The 26681-nt window shown below is 41.0% G+C and overlaps 2 protein-coding genes across 3 annotated transcripts; one reads left to right on the top strand and one right to left on the bottom strand.

Moving 5' to 3' along the window:
- Positions 1-8412: 8412 nt before the first annotated feature.
- Positions 8413-26534, bottom strand: ergic3 (ERGIC and golgi 3). Of its 2 annotated transcripts, XM_085777095.1 has the most exons (14): positions 26361-26534; positions 25754-25824; positions 25261-25348; positions 24997-25116; positions 22902-22998; positions 22608-22773; positions 21474-21531; positions 18070-18084; positions 15339-15370; positions 15119-15215; positions 11206-11270; positions 10643-10779; positions 8919-8974; positions 8413-8824 (listed from the first exon to the last, which is right to left on the bottom strand). In XM_085777095.1, the coding sequence occupies exons 1-14, from the start codon at positions 26446-26448 to the stop codon at positions 8745-8747; spliced, it is 1170 nt and encodes a 389-aa protein (XP_085633221.1). In that variant the 5' UTR covers positions 26449-26534; the 3' UTR covers positions 8413-8744. The 2 variants fall into 2 exon arrangements, with proteins under 2 accessions (XP_085633221.1, XP_085633222.1); XM_085777096.1 differs by lacking the exon at positions 18070-18084.
- romo1 (reactive oxygen species modulator 1) lies at positions 12727-14324 on the top strand. The gene is made up of 3 exons (XM_085777100.1): positions 12727-12877; positions 13858-13988; positions 14070-14324. Exons 2-3 carry the CDS (start codon positions 13858-13860, stop codon positions 14176-14178), a joined length of 240 nt encoding a protein of 79 aa, XP_085633226.1. The 5' UTR covers positions 12727-12877; the 3' UTR covers positions 14179-14324.
- Positions 26535-26681: the final 147 nt, after the last annotated feature.

Here is a 26681-nt window from a genome sequence, read left to right as displayed (position 1 = left end):
CTCTTTTAGTTGTAAACAAAAACAACCTGCACACAGCACACCTTGTTGTGCCAGGGTCATGTTACAGGCGGTTACTAGTGGAAGCTACTGCCACCTGCTGGTGGACCGCAAATACCACAACATTGAGCCAATGCAAAACGGATGTACCACAAGTGCCAAGCATCATATTTAACAATTGGCTGATGGCTGTCAACAAGGTAAATATCAGCCAATATCAATGCATAGACAACCCCGACTGCCATATATGAGGGGGTCCAGGCCAGTGGAGAAGCAGGGACAGAGCATCACCTTGGTTACATGTTGCCTTTGATGATGACCTGTGTCATTGGCTTGAGGTTGGCCCCTTTAATCATATCCTTGATCTGGTGCTAACATGTCACAGAAGCCAATCACCCTGTCTTGTCTGACCACTCCTTAATAACTTTTGAATTGACTTTAACCAACTATTTATTTTTCATTAACCTTTATTTAGGTAAAATCTCATTGAGACCCAGGGTCTCATTTACAAGAGAGACCTGTTCATTTACCTGGGAAAAATCCCACTACAGTAGATGTTTATCTGACACTGCTGCTTCTAGATTTAAAGAGATCATTCCAGCAGAGCTTGCTGCCATCTTGTAGTAATATGCTGATTTTTCCCCTCGCAGGTAAATTATCTTTTAGATAGCACTGCAGTGTCATTTCCAGCCCCTCTGAAAAAGAAGCTTATCAACCAGAAGAGAATGGCTCTCTGGTACAATTCAAACCTGCCTTGAACCTTAACCTAAAACCAAAGACTTTGTCGTTTTTTGCTGTGCATGTCGGGTGATTCTTGTGTTCATGTTCATGATTCAGGGTCTCCTCTCCTCTCCTCTCCTCTTACACATTTTTTTGTCTTGTCATTATCTGCCGTACTCTGGAGTTTGGCCTTGGTGTCTCACACTTTCTCAGACCGTAGAGCTCCATTCCTCTGCACCAACTGTTGCCTGCACAGGCCTGCCCTCGCTGTATATGACTGAGTCTGCACACCAGAAGCTGCATCCATCAGCTCCTCTTCACTACACTTTCTCATTTTCCATTTTTTCCCCATATTCTGTGTTGAAAACTGTTTTTTTTCCTCTCCATCCTGGGTGAGGGATCCCTCTTCTGTCTCTCGCCCTGAGGTTTCTCCTGTTTTTTCTTGGGAGTTTTTCCTCAGTCAATGTGAGGGTCTAAGGCAGGGGTTCAGGGGCCACATGGAGCGCAATTTGATCTCAAGTGGGCCGGACCAGTGAAATAAGGGCATAATAATCTATAAACTAGAAAATGTATTTCCTGAAGGAAATACAGTATACTATGTTGATGCTGAATGCAGCTGAATGCCATTGCTGAGTTAGCAAGCTAAACTGACAAATAGTGTGAGTAATGATCTACAAGCAAAGCCATGACCAAGGCAGGAATTGAACTCACAAGCTCATGATCAGTAAACCTTTACTCTGCCACTAGTCACAGAATGCACAAAGTAACATAAGTTAAGATTTTTAGCCAGAAGACAAGTGTGGCTACGAGGTGTGGCCAAAATCAAGAGTGTAGAATGTCATTTGTCATTCTATTTTCGAGTAAATCCGGGATGAAAGTGGGGTAGTTTTTTTCTGCATTGGATAATGCAGGCGCACGAATTATACATCATGCTGCTCACAATTCATCAGCCATTGATATTGGATCCGTCATCTGTCAATGAAACGTCTGAGACACACACACACACACACACACTGAACTCGGTCTCGCCCCAAGCTTTGAATATCCCGCCCACTCGATAACGACCAATCAAATTCGTTTTCCTTACTCGGCTAAACTCATGTGGCAACTCGTGGAAACTCGTAGAAGGAGGCGCGACAAACAGGACAAACGGCCATTTCTGAACACCTTTAAATGCTTTATCTCAATAACAGTAGAAGATATGAAAAAGTTGTATACAGGGTGAATATATTAGAAGTTTGTCTACAGCTCAGGAGTTTAATGAAGCCTGTAGGTGAAAGTATGTGGAAGCAGATGAGGTTCAAAGTAGGACCAGTAGTTTCAGATTTTGAAGCCTGTTCCAATGTATTTTCTATGGCACAAAAAAATCTGAAAAAGTTCAATATTTGCAAAAGTATAAAGAGTATCAAAATGCTGAGCATTCAGCATTCACACTAATAAGGAGAGCTCTATTCCCTTTGTTTTACAAAACATGTTACGAGAAACCTGAAATTCCTTGAGAACAATGCTTGCAATTTCAACAATGTTATGCCTTTCTGGCTTCTACTGTAAGTGATTTTCACACTTGGCAAATTCCGCGGGCTGGTTTTGGCCCATGGGCCGTATGTTTGACACCCCCGGTCTAAGGGCAGAGGATGATGTTATAAAGCCCATTGAGACAAACTGTAAAAATGAGCTATACTAATAGCTTGCCTTGCCTAGAATTGTTTTCCACGGCCAAACTGAGGTCTTGATGGAGGCTCTTCGTAACCTGTTGATGTTGTAAAGTTCCAAGCATAACAGGGTCCATGTGTGGGGAACAAGTAGGCTTTTACAGTCACAAATCTGCCTGGAGCTCCAGTCTCAGGTGACTGCTTCGTCTGCCAGTAACTGGTGCTTTGCTTCTCTGATGTTCCTAGTAGCCTGATGAGCCAAGTAGAGCCAATAACAATCTGTGTCTTCAGCAGTGTCATTTGACCCAGGTATGAACCCTGTGGCATTGCTGGCAAATACCTGATGTTAGTGGGTCTAGTAGAAAGAGATCTTAAGGTTAAGTTAAAGAACGAAATAAAAAATGTTTATATGGATTATTATGAATTTGCATGAATTATTGCATTGGGTCATGTCTCTGATCTGACTCATGCAAATAGAATCTGAGTCTCACACACACACACACACACACACACACACACACACACACACACACACACACACACACACACCAGTATGACGGGAACATACTGTAGTCAGTGGACATGTTTGGATCCTCTCCTCTCTCCATATTTGGCAGTTCCTCTCTTCTGCTCAGTCTCATATTTCCCTGCTGCTGCCACTCTGCATGACAGGGACTGGATCCAAGAACCCACATTAACACAAATAGAAACAGAATGTGATGATCTAACACATACAGTCTTGATGTTTTGTTTTTTTTATGTTAAAAGATGAACAGACGAGACTTTGGTCTCAGCTGGACACTTTGACACCTGAGTCTCTATATCATCCAAGTTGTAGCACTAATGGCTCCCTGGTCGTTCCTGCTGGAAACCACAAACTGCAACTTAAGTTTCACTAAAATAATGGAACACACATCTGCATCACAACCCAGAGGATCTGCTTCACTCAGCACACATGCAGCGACCTCACGCACACCCTCACTGTGTGTAGTCAGGCTGACGCTGCTGACGTGGCATCCACATGGTAACATGGAAAACTGTGGAGAGAGAAGAAACAGAGGACGTTTCAGCTGTAGCGAAGGGGAGATCTCTGTCTCTGACACCATACAATGTCCCATATGCTTTATTCTGTCATAAAATACACACAAAAGGCAAACTGTTCCCTGTTTCCAATAACGTTTTTTGGGGGGGGCAGCCAGAGCTGTGCTCCAATGTGAGGGGTGCATCCTTCTATGTGGGGTCATTGTTGTGGACAAAATGAGACAGTCTGGTCTATGGAGGATTTAGGCTGTGTCACCTGCTGTTCCCATCATTACTGACACATGGCTGGATAACTGAGTCTCAGTGACAATGAGGAGCAGCAGGGTCTTGTTCTGGCTCGCTTCCCGTTCGCTCTGTATACAGTGGGCTTTGCGCTGGCTCCATCTGTGCACAAATAATCATAACAATCTCTTACAATGAAGATTGTTGTGGTCTGAAAATTTTAAGGGCTAGTGAGGTTGATGGAAACAGGAGGACAGAGGAGGGAAAACCAAAAACCTGGCTGACTGCCACCAGGCAGGTGTCATCTTATACCTTCACCTAACATAGCCCGACCCTCCTCTGGATCAAACATGAGTGTGTTAGAATTCCATGAGGTGTCCAGCGGAAGTTGAAACACAATCTGAGGTGACACCAGGTTAATTAACAACAAGGGACCGGAGCAACCAGACGAATGGCCTCATTTATCAAAAAGTGTGTTAGGCTCCTTCTACAATTGGACATGTGCACAAATGTTGTAAATGGTGAAAAATGCAAAAACAGGAACCAGATCTATAAACGTAAAAGTTTACAAGTTTAATGCCTTTATAGTGATAAAATGTTGCAATGTTTTAAAATGATTGCACCTGTATTTGTATTCTTGTTTCCATATACCATTGCAAAGTTTTGCATAATATTCAAGTAACGGTGGCACAGTGGTTAGCACTGTTGCCTCACAGCAAGAAGGTCCTGGGTTCGAATCCCGGGCCGCCCAGGGCCTTTCTGTGTGGAGTTTGCATGTTCTCCCCGTGTCTGCGTGGGTTTCCTCCGGGTGCTCCGGTTTCCCCCACCACTAAAAAACATGTCGGCTAGGTTAATCCTCCAGTCAGCGCCCCTGACCAAAGGCACTGGCTCATAATCTGGAGTTGGTCCCCGGGCGCCGCACCGTGGCTGCCCACTGCTCCTCAGGGATGGGTTAAATGCAGAGAAAGAATTTCACTGTACTAGCTGTATATGTGACTAATAAAGTACCTTTAAAAATGAATTCCTCATGTTATTGTGCAATGTGTCCTTTGAGTCACTTCCCCTTTTGCAAGGCAACCTCATGGTAAACATGTAACACATACAGTGCAGAAGTAAAGTTGTGTTTGAGAGGAGAAGAGCTCTGCAGAAAAAAGCAATAAAATGCAGTGCAGGCTGACATCAATAAAGAAGTGGAGTTTCTGTGTGGGATAAAGTAGGCCTATCAGCTTTTTGGTGTCAACAACACTCATGAGCTTCTGAACATCAAACTAGTTACTATCACAGCTAAAGTTGTTACTGCATGGTGACGGTCCTGTTCACTTCACTTTAAACAAACCTGTGACTTTTTGAATGAATGCTGCAGCACAGTGTAATGATGTACTGACCCAGTGGTCTGATAGATTACCAGTGCCACTGCTAAAACTTCACTTTGCCTCACCTTTGCTTATTTTTGTTCACAGTTCATTGAGTAACTTTTCTTTGCACCTCTCACCCGCTATAGTCATAGCAGTAGGTTTGTTACCTTTAATTGTCGGTGCAAGCTATTTTTAGAACGGCGGAGCAGAGCTGTGAGCTGCTCAGAGCTACGCTACGGAGGCTAATGGGATTTCTTGGTTTCCCTCATCAAACTCATCAAATACACAATCCAACAACTCCAAAACGCTCTGGTGGACAAGTTGTGAGCTACACATTCACCACGCTATGAGATAATAACGGATCGTTACCAGACAGTCTTTTATGTACTTTTAGTCACTATGGACCTCTGGTTTGTGTCCTTAATAAAGTCTTCTTCTTCTTCTTCTTCTTATTAGGCTATTATATGTGTGCCGATTTATTTAATGTTGATGTACACTAATGTTTATTAAGTTGATGAAATAAATATATACTGTAATTTAAAAAAAGAAGACACCTAGATTGAAGCTGGCGTATTCAACATTTATTCTCTCATTTTAAAAACAGTTTGAAGACAATCAAAATAATAAATACATTTCTCTCACTCACACACACGCCCTCTCTATCCCTCTCTCACATATACATTCTCTCCCTTTCTCTCTCACTCTCATACTGTACATACACAAAGAGCAACCCCTGCCCTTGATTCAGATGTTGAAGGTGGAACAGCCAACCATCAGATCCTGAACCACAGGATCCAGATTGCAGAGGCTTGTTTAATGATAGCGGAGATAATGGAGTTTATAATGATGATACTCACACTGTCTCTCTATAGTTGTAACACAATAAACATGTTCTCATAATGTTATGTCTCTAAGAGTCAGAGCAGAATCTGATCCAATAAAACCACTTTCAGGTGACACATGATTAATGCCTGGCCTGTTGCACTGGTCTTTGGCCTAGGCCATAGTTGGAGTCAGTTGCCATCTGTGACTCGTCAGATATTATGAGCACATAGGCGCTGTTGCATTTTCAGCAGCTGTTTGGTTGATGAGGAAGCCTGTACGAAAATTATGTCATATACTCCAATTTAAAAAAACAACAACTTAGCAAAGCCCAATTAAAACTACCTCCAAGTTGATCAGCACAAAGTTATAATAATGTTAGTTGCCTTCAGTCCCGGATAGGGACGCTCATTGTTCTCTTCTATTTGCTTCAGGGAGGAACTGAAGGATTTTATTGTCCACAAGGGCTGAATAAATGAATGAATGAATGAATGAACGAATGAATGAATGAATGAGCTTGCTTACAGTGAATACTCAGATGGCACCATCATGTTATTATTTGAACATATTTTTTATGCCAAATGTAGTGCCATTGTTTTTGGTTACTGTAAAATAAAATTAGATTTGGATAAAATGAGCATATTTGTCCATTATTAAACAACATGATTGAACCATCCCTTCAAGGTACGTTTTAAACAAATTAAAATCCTTAGTAATTTCGCAATTAACTGCGACTGAATACTTAGATGTACTGTATTTACAGCTCAAATTATTATTTCTATACACAGGTTTGGACTGACTCTTCAGACTTTATACTTAGGTCAAAACACTTTTAATTAAGAAACATTGTTATAGGACAAAATGACTTTGGCAACATTTGTTTGAAGGTTTGCACAAATTGGTTCAATGAAGAAAAGTGAGGTGTTGAACGTGTCTTAGCTGTGTGAGGCTGCAGGGTGCAGATTTAGATCTCCAGTATTTCATGACCACAGGGCAGCAGCGACTGTTTGACTGCAGGCTGATATCAGCAGAGATCTGTAGTTGATGAGCTGAACCCATCAGATCACAGATTGACAGAAAGGTGCATCTTAAACGCAGTGACTCCAGATGTGACAGACACCCAATATCTACGTGCTGTCAGCTTCTTGCTGCCTCCCTTTCATTTCCTTACTGAGGGTTTACCTTGAGAGTCACAGGGTCAGAGAGAGAGGGTGTCACCTGAAGCCAACCCCCACCCATCCCACCCACAGGCCTGAGAAAGAAATTCAGTTCAGCAGGTTGTGTTCTCTGGCCTCACAAGCCCAAACTCAAAAGAAGCTCCTGTTCTCCTGTTTTAGAAAATCTCATGTATTTGATCTGGTTCTTTCATAGTGATCAGTTGTTTCCCTCCCCGCTCTGAGGCAGTGGTGCATTTGTTTGTATCTAAACTCCTGAAAAAGACAACATGTACAACAAGTAAGGATGCATGATATTATCAGCATGACATTAGAAACTGGCTGATAAAAAGCTTCTTAAGCGTAAGAAAGCAAAGTTTCCGACAACAGCGACAACCTACCAGCAGGCTCTACCTCATTCATTCCACAGAGCAAAGAAATACAGTGGTGACCGCCCACAGGTGTTAGAGCTCAACAAAGAACATCACTGAATTCATTGCTTTTGATAAACAGCTGTTCAACGTGGGTGAAGATGTGGGTCTGATGTACCGATAGCCAGTGTGTTATGCTTAGCTGCCACTACTGTTCACACTTGGCCTTACCTGAACTACAAAGCATCCTCTCCAATCACATTGAGAGCCTCCAACCAATGTCACTCCTATCAGCTTCACCCAGACACCTGAAAGCACCGTGAGCATGTGGAGTCTGACTGGCCAGAGGAGAGGTGTTGATCGCCCTGCTCTGCCTCTCACACAGCATCTGCTCTTAGAACTGCTTCTGATGGCAGGTCTAGGAAATCGAAAATAGTAAAGGAAATGCCCACGAAGTTTAGCATGACAACACACGCAACATGGCAAAAGCCATGATGGAGTTTGGTGTGCCAAGTCCTCCACCCTCGCTGCTTTTGCCTGTGCACAAAGGCGCCCTGTTTCATCATAGTGTTGCAGATGTGTTTTGTTGAGACATCTGAAGCACTCCTAACCTGCCTGCCGTTACCTACGAGCTGTACAGAGAAGAAACTTGGGATGTCAATCATACTACTCCAACAAGATTCTGTGACCAGCTATAACTTGGCACTTTTCATGATCAAACCTCGGTCAAGCAGAAGAGGGCACTATTGGTGCATATGCAGCGGATTCTGAGCTACCAGCAACGATGATGGCAAATCAATGGGGGGTTTTGTAAAATATGACCACCCTTCTCACCCTGTCGATGTGCCTACATGACTCATTGATGGGGCAAGGAGTTTGTGTGATGATGGTTGCCTACAATGTGAGGGTGTGTGTGTGTTTGTGGTGTGCATGTGTGCTGATAAAGGAAAGGACTGACAGGAACCTTGGATCTACACTTGGCAGTCTGAGCTGCCATGCTCCTGTACGGGTGCAGCTGGTCTTCTTTCCTGACTTTGTATGTTATATTTGTGTGCATCTGAGGCTACGAGTGTGCCACATCCCTTTTTTTTTCTTATATTTGTGGTTGAAACCGGGGTGTAGTGATCCCACTCTGAACTGTATGTCAGCAAGATGGAGGGCAGGGAGTTCCACTGACAAAGCTTGTGTCACGATGTCCACGTCCGACTCAAGATGATCTCTTTGTTTCCCCAGAAGAAAAGAAAGAGAGGAAACTGACAGAAGAGAGAGATTATGGAAAACAAATGACTCTCCTCTTTTTCCAAACATCTCCCTCTGCCTGTGTGTCTCTCCTCCACCTCCTTTTCTTCAATTTGTCTCTGTGCCGTGTCTTGGTCTGTGTTGCACTGTGGAAGCCAGCAGGGGACACTGTTAGGACGCCTTGCCCAGCTCTATCTTCTTCTGGATGACTCGAGCCGAGTGGTAGATAAGTGAGTCTATGAGACCGGCCACTACAGGACACAAAGAAGACAAAGACATATGAGGATTTTTGGCCATTTTAGCCACATTCATTGTGTTGTCTCACTGTGTTACATTATCACTGACCTGTGAACACTCCTCCAATAATAGCACAAACTCCTGTCAGGAAGTGAGTGAATGATCTGAGCAGAAAGATAAGGTGGTTAGTCACTGACAAGACACTGAAATACGTGATATTTGTCTTTGTCTTCTATCTTTAACATAACATGAATAAATCAATGTCGGTTTCATTATTTTAACTCTGTCTTTTGTCAATTAAACACAATGAAAACATGTGTTACACAAATGCAGACCTAATTTTCCACCTCAACATGTATTTTGTAAAAAAGAGCAGTTGTAAAAAAGAGAATTGAATTCAATCTTTGACAAGGTTATGTGCAATAAAGCAGAATGACACAGGAAAAAAGTATTGCAAACACTAACTGAAAGTTGTTGAATACTTGCTGGAGACAGCCTTCACTATTTCAGTGTGCGAAAAACAATAAATTCTTGAGTTATCAGCTGGGAGTTTGGCCCATTTTTCAACTCGTAGCTTGTTGCTGAATTGTGATCTTCGGGATGGTTCAACATTTGGGCAAATTCTCCTATTGTCATAATCGCTATAGTTCTAGCAGTAGGTTCATTGCCTTTAATTATGAATGTTGTATGAATGTTGAATGTTGTTTTTAGATCGGCGGGGCAGAGACGTGAGCTGCTCAGTGAACACATGGAGGTGAACGGTACAGGTTCCCTGTCCCTCAAAACTCATCAAATACACAATCCAACAACTCCACAACGCTCTGGTGGACAAGTTGTGACCTGCACATTCACCACGCTATGATGGAGTTGTTTTCTTGGCAAATCCATAGCCGGAACTACATTCCAAACATGTCAAAAGGTCAAGTAGTTTTGAGTATTTCCTTCATTTGTCGTAATGTTAATAATGTTACATATTATCTCATAGTGTGGTTAATGTGCAGGTCACAACTTCTCCACCAGAGTGTTTTGGAGCTGTTGGATTGTGTATTTGATGAGTTTGATGAGGGACAGGGGACAAGTACCATTCACCTCCATGTTCACTGAGCAGCTCACGTCTCTGCCCCGCCGATCTAAAAACAACATGCACCGCTAATTAAAGGCAATGAACCTACTGCTATGACTATAGGGATTGAGAATTTGTCAAAATGTTGAACTATCCCTTTAAGTCTGGAAAGTGACTGAGGTGGTCCAACACCTTTATTTTCTTCCTCTTTAACCAACTGAGAGTTGTGCAAGACTGTGATGTTCCTTCCAGTTGTGGACCATGGCCCCAATGTTGCTTATAGGATCATTAAGGAGTAGGCAACCCTGTCTGTAACCAGTACCACTGCTATGCTATTCAACAATATTTCTGCAAAGGCCGGAGAGCTCTATGCTGCTGAGACGCTTCTTGCAGGAAAGCTTAGTTACAAATGAATTGTTTATCTGCATTCAGATGTGCAGGAAGACCCTTTTTCAAATAGTGGAAACACTTATCCAGCCACATGTCTAACCATGCTCTAAAATGTGTGAAAACTGAGTAACTGAATAAGCTGGTTTCATGCTTTTTTCTTAGTATGTTTTCAATACTTTTTTCCTGTGTCATTCCATGTACTGTAACTTTTTAATGGAGTTTACAGGTGGTTTACAGTTTCTACTTCTATAGTCTAACATCTGAATAGGTACAATGGGCAAATGCTGAATTAGACATTGCTGATGTTTTTAATGACTTTTATCCCCCATATGTGTATAAATTCTGAGCAGATGATTTGTGGTGCTGAGGTGTGTCCTACCTGTGTTTCTCTGTGAATTTCACCATCATGGGTGACAGCTCATATAGAACAAAGACTCCAGGCAGCCCCTGATCTCCAATCAGCCCGTTGGCCACTTTTTCATGCCTTGTGACAGAGAACTGGTTTGTTTTCACCACCTGCACAAACAAGACAACAACAACTGACCTGTTAGTAGTTTGCATTACTCTGAGGTGGAGTCAAATACATTCATTTATGTTACGGCTGAACTGAACATCATCTAAATAAACAGTTTCATGTCATAGAGTCATATACACTGGTGCCCATAAAGTTGGAATAATACTTTTTTTTACCTCTTTTCATGAAATGACTGTGACATTATGATTTATTCTTAATAGGTAAAGTGTATATCTTCTCAAAACTTTATTGATCAATCTCTTCCAAAGACATCACTGTGAAAATTAAACCACAATTAACCTTTATTATAGGAAAAGAGGAATGGGTCTGAAAACATTTTTTTTCCAAGTTTATGGGCAACAGTGTATATAACACTTTATTTGAACTTATTGCATCTCAGAGGTAAGAGGTCAGTGTCAGGGTCTCACCTCTCCATCAGTTTTTACGTAGATAGTAGGAACAATTTTCACAAAGTACTGATACATCATTGACGCTGTGGAGAAAAGAAAAAAACAATAAAATACGGTCAGTAAATACAGTGATGAATGTACTAGATACCAATTCCTACTGAGTTTAAAACACACATTACCTAGTAGCTCTGGTCTCTAACAACCCTACCTGTCTCTGACATAGGGTGGCTGAAAGCTTTCCCCACTCTCTTTCCCCAATTTTTAAAATGTGTGATGTTTGAGGAGTTTCTAGCAGGCACAGCGGCCCATTTCTAGTCCCTCTACAGCATCTCAATGGGATTCAGTTCCAGGCGTTGACTTGGACAACCCAGAACTCTCCATTTCAAGCTATCCTTGGTGTTTTACTGGAATGTTTGTGGTCATTGTCATATGTGGTTCATCCCTTTGACTTCTAGACAGAGAGCCTGACATTTATAGTGAGCTGGCTGCTGTCCTGACCCTGCCCCAGCCAAGCAGCCACCCCTAAGATGGTGTTTATTCAAATGCTGTCATGTCCTCTGTTAGTCTCAAAAAATCTCTGCTCAATTCATGTGCACAAGATGTGGTCCACTAGAATGGCATTTTAAATAATGACATGAGTATTTTAAGTTATAATGAATGTGGGGATGTCCTTTCTGTTTTCTGATGTTATGGAATTGGTTATGCAACTACATCAACTTTATCTCTAATGTAGTTTCAGAGAGGATTAGTATGGGAGGGCTCAAACTGAGTGTACCTGTAGTATCTAAGCAACAGCAGTTATGATAAAAGATTGTCAAGCTCTCCATATCCAAAATGAACCACCTCATGTCTCTACTCTGTGTGCACCTTCTTTTACCAAAGAAAAGGAAAAATACTGCCACACACTGCCTTACTGCAGCAACATACAAAGTGCCATGCCATTGAAGTTTCACAACAAACCAACATAAATGTACAAACAACAGACACGCTGATTCCTGTTTGTGAAGCTACTTCAGGACTACTGGAGATCCCTGTCTGACCAACAGAGCCCAAAATGCATAAATACAGAGTTCACTTTAGATCGGTGGTCATGAAAAACAAGCAGATTGAATTCCTATTTGATGATCATGAAAAAACAACCTTTAGATGAACATTGTTTCACTTAGTTTCCTCTCATAATGGAATGCACTTAAAATGACTCCTCTACTTAAAATTATACAGAAATGCAACGAAACTGTGTGCTTACATCTGAATATAATTCCTTCCACCTGCTTGCCCAGTTCCTCTTAAATAATTATTTTCACAGCTGAACTTTTGTATTTGTATTTTTTTTTCTTGCCATCTTATTTCACATACAAATCCTGCTCTGGTTTTGTGCTTAGGAAAGTTGTGCTAATGGTCCAAGTGATGTATTACGAATATTATTATTATTATTATTATTATTTTTAAAATGCAGTCACAACTCATGACTTCTTCCATGGAGCCAGCACTTTACTAGATCAACCTCATGGCGGCGCTGTCCTCTCTGTGCTCAGGTCTCTCCGCTCTTTCCTGCTCTCCTCTGTCTCCGGCCTCTTTCTTTTCCGGTTATGGAGGTCTGTCTAAGTTGATTAAACGCAGCTGAGTTTACATCTACGACGAACCTTTCTTTTTATCCGCAACCAGAAGTGTAGTCTGGACAGGAGTCAAGGTGAGGTGGGGTCGGACACACACACACACATTCGCGTGCAGCGAGCGGGCTCGCGCTGTGGGTGGAAATGCGTCGTGTCGATTTGTCAAGGCCATAGATGACATTAGCCTGGTAGTTAGCATAGTAAGCTAACTTGGTAACGTTACAAAACAACTAACAGCGGTGGAGCTGGAAACGGGCGCTTCCCGGGTTATTTCCGTTGATTGGTCTGTTACCCAGACCAGAGTGGTTCAGTTTAACGCCAGTCTGATCCGGTAAAACGATCAGCTCTGCACACAAGTCAAACCTGTAGCAAGTCTGTCATGTGTATTTCTTCACACAGTCCCAGTGGAACCAGCTGACAGGGTGTGTGTTAATGCTTCAACTGTCTCCTCATGTCCCTTACATTGTGTATATCCACAACACAACAGCACAACCTTTATAATAACAACATTATACACAACACATACTAATGTAGAACCTGGACAAGGCATTTGTCTCTGTGCGATGTGCAGGTGTTGCACCTTTCAACCATGTTTGCTGTGAGGCAACAAGGTAACGCTCTCTAAATATATCATAGCCTACATGTGGTGGTGGAACATAGTAATAGAAAGTTATAATTGCCACAAACTGGAGCCGCAGCAATCAGCCAATGAGTTCTTCATTCAATTGCAGAAAATCCATCTTTTAACTGTAATGGGTTTTCTTAGGAGTTTTTCCTCAGTGGATGAGAGGGTCTAAGGACAGAGGATGTTATGATGCTATGTAAAGCCCTTTGAGACAAACTGTTTGTAAAAATGGACTATACTAAATAAACTTGCCTAATATCTGTTTTGGATACTAACAATTTAAATAATTTCTTGTGTAAAATGTTACTGGTGCAATCAGATCACACTGACACCAGTCACAGTCCAACGACTCATCTACCTCCTCCACCCCCTCTCTACCCACCCCTCACCCCTGCTCTGTCTGTCCTGCCCCTCTCACTCTGTCTCCTCCAGATGCCGGTGAGTGTAGGTCCATATGGTCAGACCCAGCCCAGTTGTGTTGACCGGGTCAAGATGGGCTTCATGATGGGGTTTGCTGTGGGAATGGCTGCTGGCGCCATGTTTGGCACTTTCTCCTGTCTCAGGTAAGTCAGACTTCAGTGTAGCTGCTGTAGTCCACCGAGCAAGTGGACTGATAGGACTGACGGTGTGCCTTCTGTGTCCAGGATCGGCATGCGTGGCAGGGAGCTGATGGGAGGCGTAGGGAAGACCATGATGCAGAGCGGGGGGACGTTTGGCACCTTCATGGCCATCGGTATGGGCATCCGCTGCTGAGGAAGAGGAGCAGCTTCCTCCACACAGCTCCACAACTATGGGACTTTTCAGAAACCTCAAGCCACAGCTCTCAGTGCACTCAGTGCTGTCACACCATCCACCTCCAGTCTGGTTTTGTCAATAAACATTCACATTTGTTAAATGGCCTTTCAGAGTGGGACTGTGATAATTTATGAAGCTACTGACATGACACACCAACAACACTGATCTGAGCCCACCTGCAGACTCAGCACCTGGTCTACTGTACCTCTGATCAGCTGGAGGGACTCTGGTGGTATTTGGTTTTATATGGCGGATGAGGAGGGGCAGTAACTGTGTCAGAGTTCCTCTCTCTAACCAGACATGTACAAGTTGAAAAGTCAGGATAATCTCCTTTCCTAGCCATTCTCCTCAACCTTTGTTGAAAATGTCACAAGGTAAAAGACTTGAAACAGAATTTTGGTGCTTTGGAAAATGGCAGGGGATTTAAACAGTTCATCTATAGGCTATATTATTCTGATATGATCATGATATTAAGTAGAATTCAATCTGCTTGTTCTTCATGGTGACCCCTAACTGGATTTAGAGAGAAAAAAAATCAGTATTGATTTTTCTATAGGTTCTGATTGTGAACCATGTCACAAACATCAAACTGTCTCTGTTGTTTCTGCAGCTGCAGAGAAAGTGAATATTAAGTTATTTAAATTCAAATGTGACACGTTCTAGATTCATTACACAGAGTGAAATATAAAAACCTCTGTTTTGATTTTGATGATTACAACTTATAGCTCATGAAAATCAAATATCCAGTATCTCAAATGATTTTTCCACAGTATTCTAACTTCATGTGCTCAGCTGCACCTTTATCCTACATGTGGGTCTTCTATGGTGAGACTAGCCAAGATAGGATGACCGTTCTCCTGGGTTGGACGGTAATAAGACAAACAAAGAAATGACCAACCTTGTGGTGCCGTGACGTCTGTCCCATCCAGAGGGTTGACAATGCCAGGGTAATCTTTTCCAAATGACAGGTGTTTAATTAGGTGAGTCATGTTGATCTGCAGGAACCAACACAGGAGGACACAAACTTAAACCTCACATCTATTAACAACAAGTTACAAGATTTATATAAACAAGAAACACAAACTTGACAAAGAAATGTTACAATGTGTTTTACGTACATTATCAAGGCCAAAGCTCTGCAGGTCGTGTACTGAAAAGACAAAATACACAAACGCTTTAATCAACCTGTTCACTAGAGAGGCTTCAAGAAAGGTTCAGTTATACAGGTGCAGTGTGACAAATTGGATTATCAAGGAAAGGTTTTTTTTTGTGATTTCATTCAAAAAGTATAATTTTAATATATGTTATAGATACTTAACATGGAGAGTGAAATATTCCCATCCTTTTTTTGTTAAATAAATACTGTATATATACACATTTTTCAATATGCAATTTGAAAAAAAAAATCTGCAGATTTGCAGAGATTTTCTCTTAAATACAATTTTTAAAAAACAGCACAGTTTCACATGAAAACCATTGTATAACAGCCACAGGTTGCAGGAGGGAAAGCGAAGGTGGAAATATTGTCAATGTTTTCATGTCCGGTAGCCTACAGGCTAAATAGTCTCAGACTTGGACATGGACATTTAGTATGAAGTTGCTTTCTAACATTATTTTCAGTTTAACAGTCTCTTTAACAGGCTGCAGTCATACATATGTTGCCTTTGGACCTTTTCCTACGACACTTTTACCTTCCATTTATTTTCCCACGAATATGCTTGGATACACTGACAGCACCCAGCACTTCATGCTTACAGTCAGTAGTCAGCAGTGGGTAGGTGTACAAAGGTAATTTAACCAAATTTGAGGGGAAAAAAAGGAAAAAGTTTTTGATTTGTGAGACCTATAAGCTGTAATCATCATAATTAAAACAAAAAAGAGTTGTTAAATATTTCACTCTGTGTAATTAATAATGACTGTATTAAAATGTACTTTTTGAATTACATTACTATAGAAAACAAACTTTTCCTCAACATTATAATTTGCACTGACTGCACCTGTCCTGGACACAAGCTGCAGATTCAACCTTTCAATTTGACATCATCTTAGTGAGCCTGAAGAAGCTGTAAGCGAAAACACGATGCTCTATTAAATCTCGATCCTCTTCCTAATCCTGTCTTGTGTGCGGTATGTAGCCACAATACATGTGGTTTGTGGTTTGTTAAAAAAAAAAAGCAAACAAAAAAAAACTGATGTTGCACTTTAGTTGTATTCTCAGGGACAGAAGCCTGAGGTTTGTTGACTCATGTTTGATAGGTGTTGGAGAGTTAAGTTTTGTTTATCCTCTGTTATCTGCAGTAGTAATATACAGCGGGGAAAATAAGTATTGAACGCGTCAATAGACTTGCATGTTGAGCATGCATAGAGGCCATGGCGGTTAAATGCATTACTTGTTGTTTTTTTATAACTGTACCTGCTAGCTGGTCGCTCTAATAAAGCTCTCTGTCAGTGCTCATTGGCTCTTGGACAACTCTTCTTAGTATTCTCTTGACTCTTTCAGAAATCTTGTGAGGACTGAGGAGCACCTGGTCATGGCCAGTTTATGGTAAAATGTTGTTCTTTTTAGTTCCAGATAACGGCACCAACGGATAAAACGGTGCATTCGTTCATGTCTGTAACCGATGCCATCGGGATGTTCTCCAACATCAGTTTCTGAAGGTCTTGAGAAGCTCTTTGCTTTTCCCCATCATGAGACGCTTCCTGTGTGACACCTGGTGATGAGAAACCTTTTATAGGCGTCAGCTGGACTCAACCAGCAGATATTACTTTGCACTGACAGGAGACAGGATTACTTTCTAAATACTGACAGACTCCAGCTGCTTTCTTCGCTTTCCATACCTTTTTGCACCTCCTCCTTTTCTTCATGTGTTCAATACTTATTCCCTGTGTCATTTCACTTTATTACACATGACTTAATTTATGGGCATAAATGTTTGGATTTGTATGTGTGCATTACTTGGGTTGTTGCCGACATCTGGTGAAAATTTCATTTCAATAGCTCTATTAGAAATTTTCTGAGAAAAGTGTTGACGCCTTCAGTACTTTTTTCCCCGCTGTATATTGGGTCCAGGTATTACTGTGTGATTTGTAGCAGTGGGTCATGACTTAGTAACATTTGATGTACTCAGTAACAATAAAAATAGCAAAGTACAAATTACAATAGAATAAAAGATTTAACTTAACAATGAAAACAGTATTTCTAATGGTCAACTTATTCAATGATTGCATACAAAACTTCATTTAAAACCAACGACTGTCAGACTAATGATCCATCAAAACTGAAGCAGCAGAAGCACAGATATCCAGCTCTTTTATTTCACCCCTTCTAGTCACAATCTAGAGTCTACATTACGCGCAAACTCCACAGAGAAGACCTGCAGAGAAGAGGAAAACTCTCTCCACATAGAGACACTAAAAGGCTCATTTGATGCTTCCACGTGTACAAAATTGTCCTGAGAACACAGCTGGAGACACCCTAGAGAACACCTGTAAACATGCAAAAACTCCTCTATACACCTGAAATCACCGGTGGCAGAGCCCACACTCGCCTTCAGATGCAACAGACAAAAAAGTAATGACTTCAAATTCTGTCTGCTTCGCTTTCTGAGGTGTTTAAATGATCAAACTGTAGAGCTGTATACTCCTACACTTGTCATAAGCTGCACTATACGCAGCTGTGCACCTCCACTACTATCAGCTGTATACTCATATTCTTTTATTATGAGCTCCCATATCAGTAAGATGCACTATAAGAAGCTGCATAGTTGCAATGTTTCCTGTGGATCAATAAACACGTCACTGCACTGGAATAAAAAACTAATGAACATCTACAAAGAAAGATGGACTTACTTTCCACAGCGTGCACTGCAGAAAGAAGAGAGAAGAGTCACTAAAATGACGTAGGTACATAACAAACCAGGTGATGTTGGTGTGATAGTGACGGCACAACTCTGACTCAACAGATCTACTACGGATCTAATTCTAATGGAACATGAACACATGCATGAGGACAGGACACTGTGAAACTTACCACAGGAATAAATGACGTTTTTGACCATTTAGTATTAAAGCTTAGATTGCTTTTAAACTCCAGACAAAAAACATCAAGGAGGATTATTTCTTTTATATGTGTGATTGACCAAATAATCTGTATGATATCTGTCAGAGTGGTTCCACCGCCCCATACACATACAGTTCTCTAAAGATGAGGCACCATGAGGCACCATGGCCTCAGTAGGTGATTCTTGTCTCTTGTTTCTGCTGCAGAACATTCAAGTCTGAGATCTAATCAGATTTACCCATCTCCCATCACAACCAGGGAATGAGCTTTACAACTTGTCATGGCATCTGATGACAGCTTCAGTATATGACCACTTTTTCAGAATCCAACATCTGAAATATAACCACAGTTTCAGTGTCTAAGCACCGTTTCACAATCTAATCGCTATTACTGTATTGAACTAAAGGTTCACTAGTCAAACTGCTTCAGTATTTAACCACTGTTTTATTATCCAACCATTGCTTCATTGTCTAACTGTTAATGTTTCATTATCAATTACTGAGATCTAACTACTGTTTCAGTAACAAACCATTGTTTCAGTATCCAACTGCTGGTCAATGTCCATCTACTAAAATCTAATCATTTTTTCAGCATCTAACCAAAATTTCACTAAATGTTGTTTCTGCGTCAACCCACTGTTTCATTTTCTAATTACTGTTTTAGTCTCTAATAGCTTCAGAAAAAGCGAAAATCTCCGCACATCTATTTCCTTGGCAGGAGCATCGGAGGGTGACAATTAAAGCAGAAGTAAGTGGTCCGGTCGTTTTCGCTAATGCTGCGTTCCAGGCAGGCTTTTGAAATCGTAAATTACAGCTTCAAGTCACAACTTACGACTTTGTAGCGTTTCAGGCAACCCACTCGTGTTTTTCCGACCTGGTTTACCGGTGAAAGTCACTATAACGGCCACTCGTAACTTCCGACCGGTGAACTCGTACCAGATCGAACTGGTACGAGTTCTCGGTCGGAAAAATCCGAGTTTCCTTGAACGCACCATAACAGTCCTCGTCGCTACGTCACCACATTCACGGCGTTCCTTGGCTGCACACACAGCCCTGCATGCCATTCTCTCTCCTCATTGGATAAAAACTGTAGGATACGATAAATGTTTTCTCCTCGGCTCAGAGCAGAGTGACTGACAGACCCATGTTTCAGACCAAACACTCTATGTAAGTGATTGCTGTCGGAAGATATAACTATTTAAGACTTATATTAACACAAATATATCACTTACTTCTGCTTTAAGTCAAAATTAAACAAAGAAGAGTTCCCACACACATAGCCACTTGCAGAATTTATTGTGACGTTTCGGTACTAGACCTTTTTCAAGCAAAATGCTTGAATGCTTGGAAAAGGTCTAGTACTGAAACGTTGCAATAAATTATGCAAGTTGGCTATGTGTGTGGGAACTCTTCTTTGTTTAGTCTCTAATAGCTGAAATCTAAATATAGTTTCAGTATCTAACTCCCATTTAACTGCCTAACAATCTAACTTGATTCAGTATTTTCTGACCAACCACTGTTTCACTACATGAATGATGAAATCTGATTACTTAGTATTTACTTTATCAGTATCTACCTACTGTTTTAGATTTTAACTACTAAAATCTAACTTCTGTATCAATATCTATCTACTGTTTCAGTTTCTAACAACTGAAAGCACTGTTTCAGCATCTAACTGCTATTTCAGTACCTACCTACTGTTTCAAATTTCTTTTCAGTATCTTGGTACTGAAATCTAACCACTGTTTCAGTTTTTATTTAGCCTATTAGCCTCTTTTGATTGTGTCTTTCTGTGGTGCTGTACAGGCTGGGGGAAATTATCTTTTTTTTTTTCAAAGTATGTAGAGCACAAAAAATATGAGGTTCAATTTTTCTCATTTTAATACCTGAAAATGCACAGTGTGATCTACAAATATTCCTTGATTTGCACACTTGTTTTGCTATCCACAAATACAAATTTCTAATGTATAACATGTATGTTGGTTTTTACAAACATATTTGTAAATATTTAATTTACCATTTGTAAAAAAATATATATATATTTTTTAAATTAAAAAAAACCTCAGGAGACAGCTGCTGCCTCTGAGATGACCCGCTGCCCCCACGGGTGGAGCTTCACTTCTCCGAAAATGTCGGAGCAAATGAAGAAAGAAGCGTCATCTGGACTAGCTAGCCGCATGTTGGGGATCTAAACGGTTACTTTCTAGCATGAAGAACAATTTTAACTTAATAAAGTGATGTATTAGTGCTTCAGCAGGAATTAAAATTGCTTCAAGTTAATCCAGTAGCAATCTTATTCATTTACTGTCAATTCAGCTACTTGCCAACCTCTCAAAAGTACGTAATTGAGGCATGTGTGTGATTGCTGATCCACAAATGCTAAATCACACTTCACAAACAGAATTTTCAGCTTTACAAATGGCTTTTTTTTAACAAATGGAAAATTTAATATTTACAAATACACAATATGTTTGTAAAAACCAACATATAAGTTACAAATTAGAAATTTGTATTTGTGGATAGTGAAACACATTAGATCACCCTCTGTGCAGTTACAGGTATTAATGAGACAAATTAAACTCCATAAAGAAACTACAATAAAGAAATCTTATATCTCTTGAAAGACTGAAATCATTTGAACGACTGAAATCACAGTTTCAGCCACCGTTTCAGTATCTAACCACTGTCTGGTGACTACAGGACGTGGGTAAGGTAAGGATAAGACGGCTAAACACACACACTGACCTACAGCAACTAACTGATGACAGCTGCACAGTTTTAACTGTGTCAACACCTTTATCAACTGACTGCACTTCATTAATGAGATTCCCTGCTTGTGATCATTACTGACCATGTGAGTGGATGAAGTGGATGCTTCTGGTGAATGAATAAATGAACAGATAGGACACCCAAAAGCTTCTGAGCACCCTGCATCAAAACACTGTAGAGAACAGCTTACTCGCTGCACCTTCAGTTCCACATTTATTAAAAGTAAAGTGAACTGATTATGAACTCTGGAGTCCAGAGTTTTCTGAATCTGCACTCTTGGACTCCAGTGTCTGGACTCTGGCTCTGTGTTGAGTCTTTGTGAAGCTCCAGACCTCGCTGTGGCACAGATACTGATAAAGACACAGGATGTGCAGAAACCTCTGGGTGTAGTTTGTATGAACAGAGTAATGGACTGCAAGTCTTACCGTGGACATGAGACTGCTGGAAACTTTTCCCTGGAGCAAAGTGAAAGTTTCCTGCCACCTATAGAGGAGAGAGAAATAATGCCAATGATGCCAAAGAGAATGGTTGTGTGATCTTACAAATATTCAATGATATTAGTAACTGTGCTACTCACTGGCTAATGGCAGCCATTTCTTAATTTGTAATGTTTCCTTGTTATACGTTCGTTTTTCTTAGAAGATTTTAAAATACATATACTGTGAGTATCAACCATGTTATGTCAAATGTAGATATTTCATTTAATCACGCAGCAGAGCATCGTCCCAGTGGCTCCTGCAGCTCTATAGGTTACATCACTTCATGGATGAGAGAGAAAGAGGACTGACTCTAAAGCTAGGGTTGATGTTGAGAAAGATTGATCATTATTATTAACATCATTTACTACTGCTAACACTGCTGTTATCATTACTGGACTGAATATATTCGGTACAAATTATTATTTTATAACTTTTATTATTATTTTTTTCTTTATTGTTGTATTTCTTACTATTTTTGTGCACCACAGCTTTAGCTGCTGCAACACTTACTGTATCTTATCACTTATATTGTTAGTATTACCATTTCTACAACTACAACTAGCACTTCTTGTTGTTGGTGTCATTACTGAGCTGCTAGAGAGAATTCTAACTTGAGACTTAGGATCTATGTATCAGTCTAAAACCACTTTTAAATTCTGTCAACCACCTTCATCCATTGGCACAACCCTACAGCGCGGTTCTGAGAGGAGAGTCCCAACATTTAGTCAGTCGCCTAAGTCTCCATATAGACCTTTTCAGAGAGTATAAACAAATACAGGTGTTACCAAGGATACTAATTAAGGCTCCATTCCATTTAGTGTACCAGAGCGTTTTCTAATGAGCCACACCTGTCTTTGTTTATACTCTCTGAAAAGGTCTATAACAGATGAGATGATGAGAAGGTGCCTGTGTGTTATTAAGCATTTCCTAATAATCCTTACATACTTCCTCACAATAGACCGACACTCATTATGAACTACACAACATCTCAACAGAACACAACATGTTCTCTCTCAGATCTCTGCTGACAACCTGATGATAATAACAATAATAATAATATTATAATAATAATAAATAAACCTTGTTGACTTCCAGGAAGCCGTACACCTGACAGCCTTCATTCTTCTGCTCTTGCATCTTCTGTGTGAAGCCCTCCCTCTTACACTGCTCGATGGTGTCGGCACTTTTAAATGCCCAGCCTCGCCGACGATAGGCCTCCCGCACATCGTCACATGTGTTACAGCATCTGCCACACACAAAGAAGGCAGAGTCAAGGTGCTTAGAAACAGAGTCACTGAAAAAAGGTGTCTCGTATATTTCCATCTGTGTGTGTGTGTGTGTGTGTGTGTGTGTGTGTGTGTGTGTGTGTCTTACTTTAGGTCTTCAGTCTCAGCTCCGTAACAGCTTTCACATCTGTTGGGGTCTAGTGTGCTGGGGTCAAATACTTCACCATCGTCAGCTTTACCAAGTTCTACACAACAACAACAACAACGACACGCTGTAGTCACCATCATGCTGGTCAACAAGGTATGCTCAGGTAGAGTGTTCAATAAACCATGCAGCCATTTTAAAACAATCGAGGACAAATTCAACCTGGAGCTATAGTTTACTAATATTTTAGGTCTAAAAGAATGAATCTGAAGATTTTCTTTTTAAAGGTAGGGTTGGGGATCTTATTCTGTGGCATTTTCTACTGAACTGCTTGAAATCCTCTCCACATCCCAATTGCAACCAAGTAATTTAATGCTTTTTCACAAAAATGAAAAAAGTCAGTCACCTGTGGAACAAACAAGCCTGGAAAAACACCATCCAATCATGTTGAAGGCAACACACTCTCTTCCTGCACTAATCGTGTGTGTGATCAGAGTCTGCAACAATGTACCACACTCCAGTCTGGTAGATGGTGATGTAGCTCTAAGCTTGATGCTGGATGGTTTATTATGATGCCAGCCAGGTGTTTTCTTTCACATAAATGAGCCATGAGAAAAAACTGGAGGACAGTTTGCGATGCTGACCGGACCGAACAGCTAGATAACATTTAAAAACAGCTTCATAACATTTGTCTGTGTGTTTACACGTGTGAAATTCATTTTCCGTTTTTTATTTTCCCCTCTATATTTGGCCATATCAATTTTTCTACATTCATATGAAAAAAAGGATGTAAAATACTTAAAGCAGATATCATCGGCACGGCCGTTTCGGCTAATGCTGTGTTCAAGGCAGGCTTTTGAAACCGTAAGTTACAGCTTCAAGTCACAACTACGACTTGGTAGCGTTCCAGGTAACCCGTAGCTCGTGTTTTTACCGTCCTGTTGTCTGTGAAAGTTCCCTATAACGGCCACTCGTAACTTCCGACCCGTGAACTCGTACCAGATCGAACTGGTATGACTTCACAGGAAGGAAAAACACAAAGTACGAGTTTCCTTGAACGCACCATGAGTTAGCAGCCCCCGCCCTTGTCAGGCATCAATTGGTCCTCGTGCTACGTCACCACATTCACGCGCATCCCTTGGCTGCACACACAGCCCTTCATGCCGTTCTCTCCCCTCATTGGATAACACTTGTATCCCACAAGGAAAATTTTCTCCTCGGGTTACAGCAGAGCAGAGTGACGGAGAGACTCGTGTTTAGGCTGAAATACTTCATGTAAGTGATTGCTGACGGAAAATAGGACTATTTAGGACTTATATTAACAAAAACATTCCACTGATATCTGCTTTAATTGTACCTCACAGGGTTGAGGATTTATAAGAATTCATACACAAAGAGACCGAGAGAGAAACAGAAGAACATTCCATATGACCATGTAGGCTATCCACCTTTTTACGAACGTCAAAAACGTGTGCCGGTTTTGCTCTTCCGGTGGAATTTTATGTTTACGTTTCATGGTTTCGGTAGTTGCGATAAATGCATGGATGATTTTTTTTTTTCAATGAAAATCTGTAAAACGCATGGATCATCACACCAGCTTCTAACAATGGATATGGATATCACACAAATTGACATCCGTGTTAAAAGCCAGCGTTAAATGTAAACGTAAAATTCCACCGGAAATGCAAAACCGACTTGTGGATAACTATGTTTCATCCCCATGGTACTGGGATTGGAACGCATATTATAGCATACAGTAGTTGTGTGCTGTAAAATGTGTTCCAGTGCCCTGGCACTGTAGTTATTATGTAGGCTACAATATGTGTTTGTCAGCCCTCTGGTACTGTTATTAGGTAGGCTATAAGCTGTCAATCTCCTGGCAAAGGTTTCTGCCTACCCACTTTAATGCATCCCACCCACCAGCTAATTTCTGGCTACGCTACTACTGCAAAACAGGAGAAATTAAAAAGAAAATCTTCAGAATCCTTCTTTTAGACCTAAAATATTAGGAAACTAGAGCCCCAAGTTGAATTTGCCCAGAATTGTCCTTTAAGATCTAGCCTTAGCAGCACTGAGGAAGCGGAACAAGACAGTATACCGTGTTTCTCTGCCTCCAGGGTGACTGCCTTCAGGTCTTTATCCAGACGCTGTTTGAACAGGTTGTGTTCAACGTCCAGCTGTTGTTCTCCAGCCACGTCCATTGCATCTATACTGAGGTCTGAGTTGGGACACGAGGGAAGGAATGACAGGACAAAAGTGAGGGAAACACAAGAAAGAGATGAGGGAGGGAAGCAGGTGGTTTATAATCAGCATGTCATTAATACGTTAGATTCTTTGGATGTGTAAGAGCAGTGTTACTCACAGGCGCAGGGCATGTGGGGGAAGATTACATCAATGTTGATTTTGAGTTTGTCTCCTCGTGATGTGTCGACATAGAGCTCGGGATGAACCTGCAGAGACACTTGAGGCTGTCAGTTCAAACACTTAACTGAAGAAACGTGCCATTACAGTGACTTGTCGAAGTCAAACTTGACAGACTGGTCATACAGGACCAGCCGGACAGAAGTTTCATTCACAGTCTAGCTTCATCTTGGGACTACCCCCACTTGTCTTTCATTCATTCATTGGATAATGGAACTAGTGACCATTACAGTGAATTTTTTTGACACATGAACAGGAGCAGACAGTACCACTAATGAATGTTTAAGCACAAGTTGTAATTAAAAGTATATTCATGATATATTATTGTTTGTACACGTCTTTCTTTTATTGTTCAAACACCAGACTGAACCAATCATAGTCTAGGCAGACTGTCTCGTGGAGCTTCCCGCTTACTTGTAGTAGGGTGAACTCACCTCTTTAGTTAGGTAGTACTGCAGCTCCGACACAAACAGGACCAACATGATGATGCTGCTGATGATGGTCACTGAGAGAGAGAGAGGGGAGGGGGGTTGTTGTATGTTTGAGAAGTTTGAGAATACTTGACTCTTTGCTTTAAATTATTCAGTAACGACAACAGCAAATTCCCTGATCAATTTGGCTAACTGTTGCAGCTCTTAATGACAAAGTCTACAATACTGAAGCATAACATATATATTATATACAGATTTTTTCTTTACTTGTCACATATTTCTTTACATTTGTTTTGCCTCTTTATAAGGCGTTCGTCCTTCATTATATCCACCTCTATAATGTTAACTGCTGTGGTGTGCCCACCAGTCAGCAGTTTCAACAGTTCATTCAACAGCAAAGCAACAGTGTCAGTGTGTTTGAAGAGAATGACAGTAGTGTTTAGGTGGTAAACCATCATTGTCTGTTCAGCTTTTCTCTGTCTGTTCAGCGCTGTGACTTGGTGTCTTTAACATCAGACAACTACCACATAGAAAAGGTGGAATGAATCAGTTAGCCTTGTTGTTAGCCGCTGGAGCTAACCGACCGCTCCTGGATAAACGGGACACTCACCGGTCGCTCCTCCCCAAGTCTTCACTCGGAAATCCTCCAGAGTTTTGGGATAAGCGTCAAACTGCTTCAGTTTATTCAATGTGTCCATTTTGAGAAGCAGAAACCCACCGCGGAACACAACTGTTACCGACAGATTCCTGCACTCGAGACCTCCGCTTCCACTTCCGGGACGAGCACGTGACATGGTTGGACCAATTGGAGGCGGCCGCGTAATTTTCTAAGTAGTTAATTCCGATGGTATTTTCTTTTTACAGTCTATGATTTTTAGTGCAAATTAAAACACAGTGGAATATACATGCGCACACTGGTCACATGTACACT

The sequence above is a fragment of the Trachurus japonicus genome, chromosome 5, assembly GCF_045865225.1.
Source record: "Trachurus japonicus isolate A0001 chromosome 5, Traja_1.0".
Classification (NCBI taxonomy): domain Eukaryota; kingdom Metazoa; phylum Chordata; class Actinopteri; order Carangiformes; family Carangidae; genus Trachurus; species Trachurus japonicus.
Note: the sequence above shows the minus strand (reverse complement) of the source record. Positions and strands in the feature narration are given on the sequence as shown.

Excerpts from the sequence above, each read along its gene's own strand:
- romo1 (XM_085777100.1), top strand. The coding sequence starts at position 13,858 with ATGCCGGTGAGTGTAGGTCCATATGGTCAGACCCAGCCCAGTTGTGTT. Across the intron at positions 13,989-14,069 it reads GGCACTTTCTCCTGTCTCAG|GATCGGCATGCGTGGCAGGG; the intron begins GTAAGTCAGACT and ends TTCTGTGTCCAG.
- ergic3 (XM_085777095.1), bottom strand. The coding sequence starts at position 26,448 with ATGGACACATTGAATAAACTGAAGCAGTTTGACGCTTATCCCAAAACT. Across the intron at positions 25,117-25,260 it reads CCCCCACATGCCCTGCGCCT|ACCTCAGTATAGATGCAATG; the intron begins GTGAGTAACACT and ends GTCCCAACTCAG. Across the intron at positions 15,216-15,338 it reads AGAGCTTTGGCCTTGATAAT|ATCAACATGACTCACCTAAT; the intron begins GTACGTAAAACA and ends TGGTTCCTGCAG.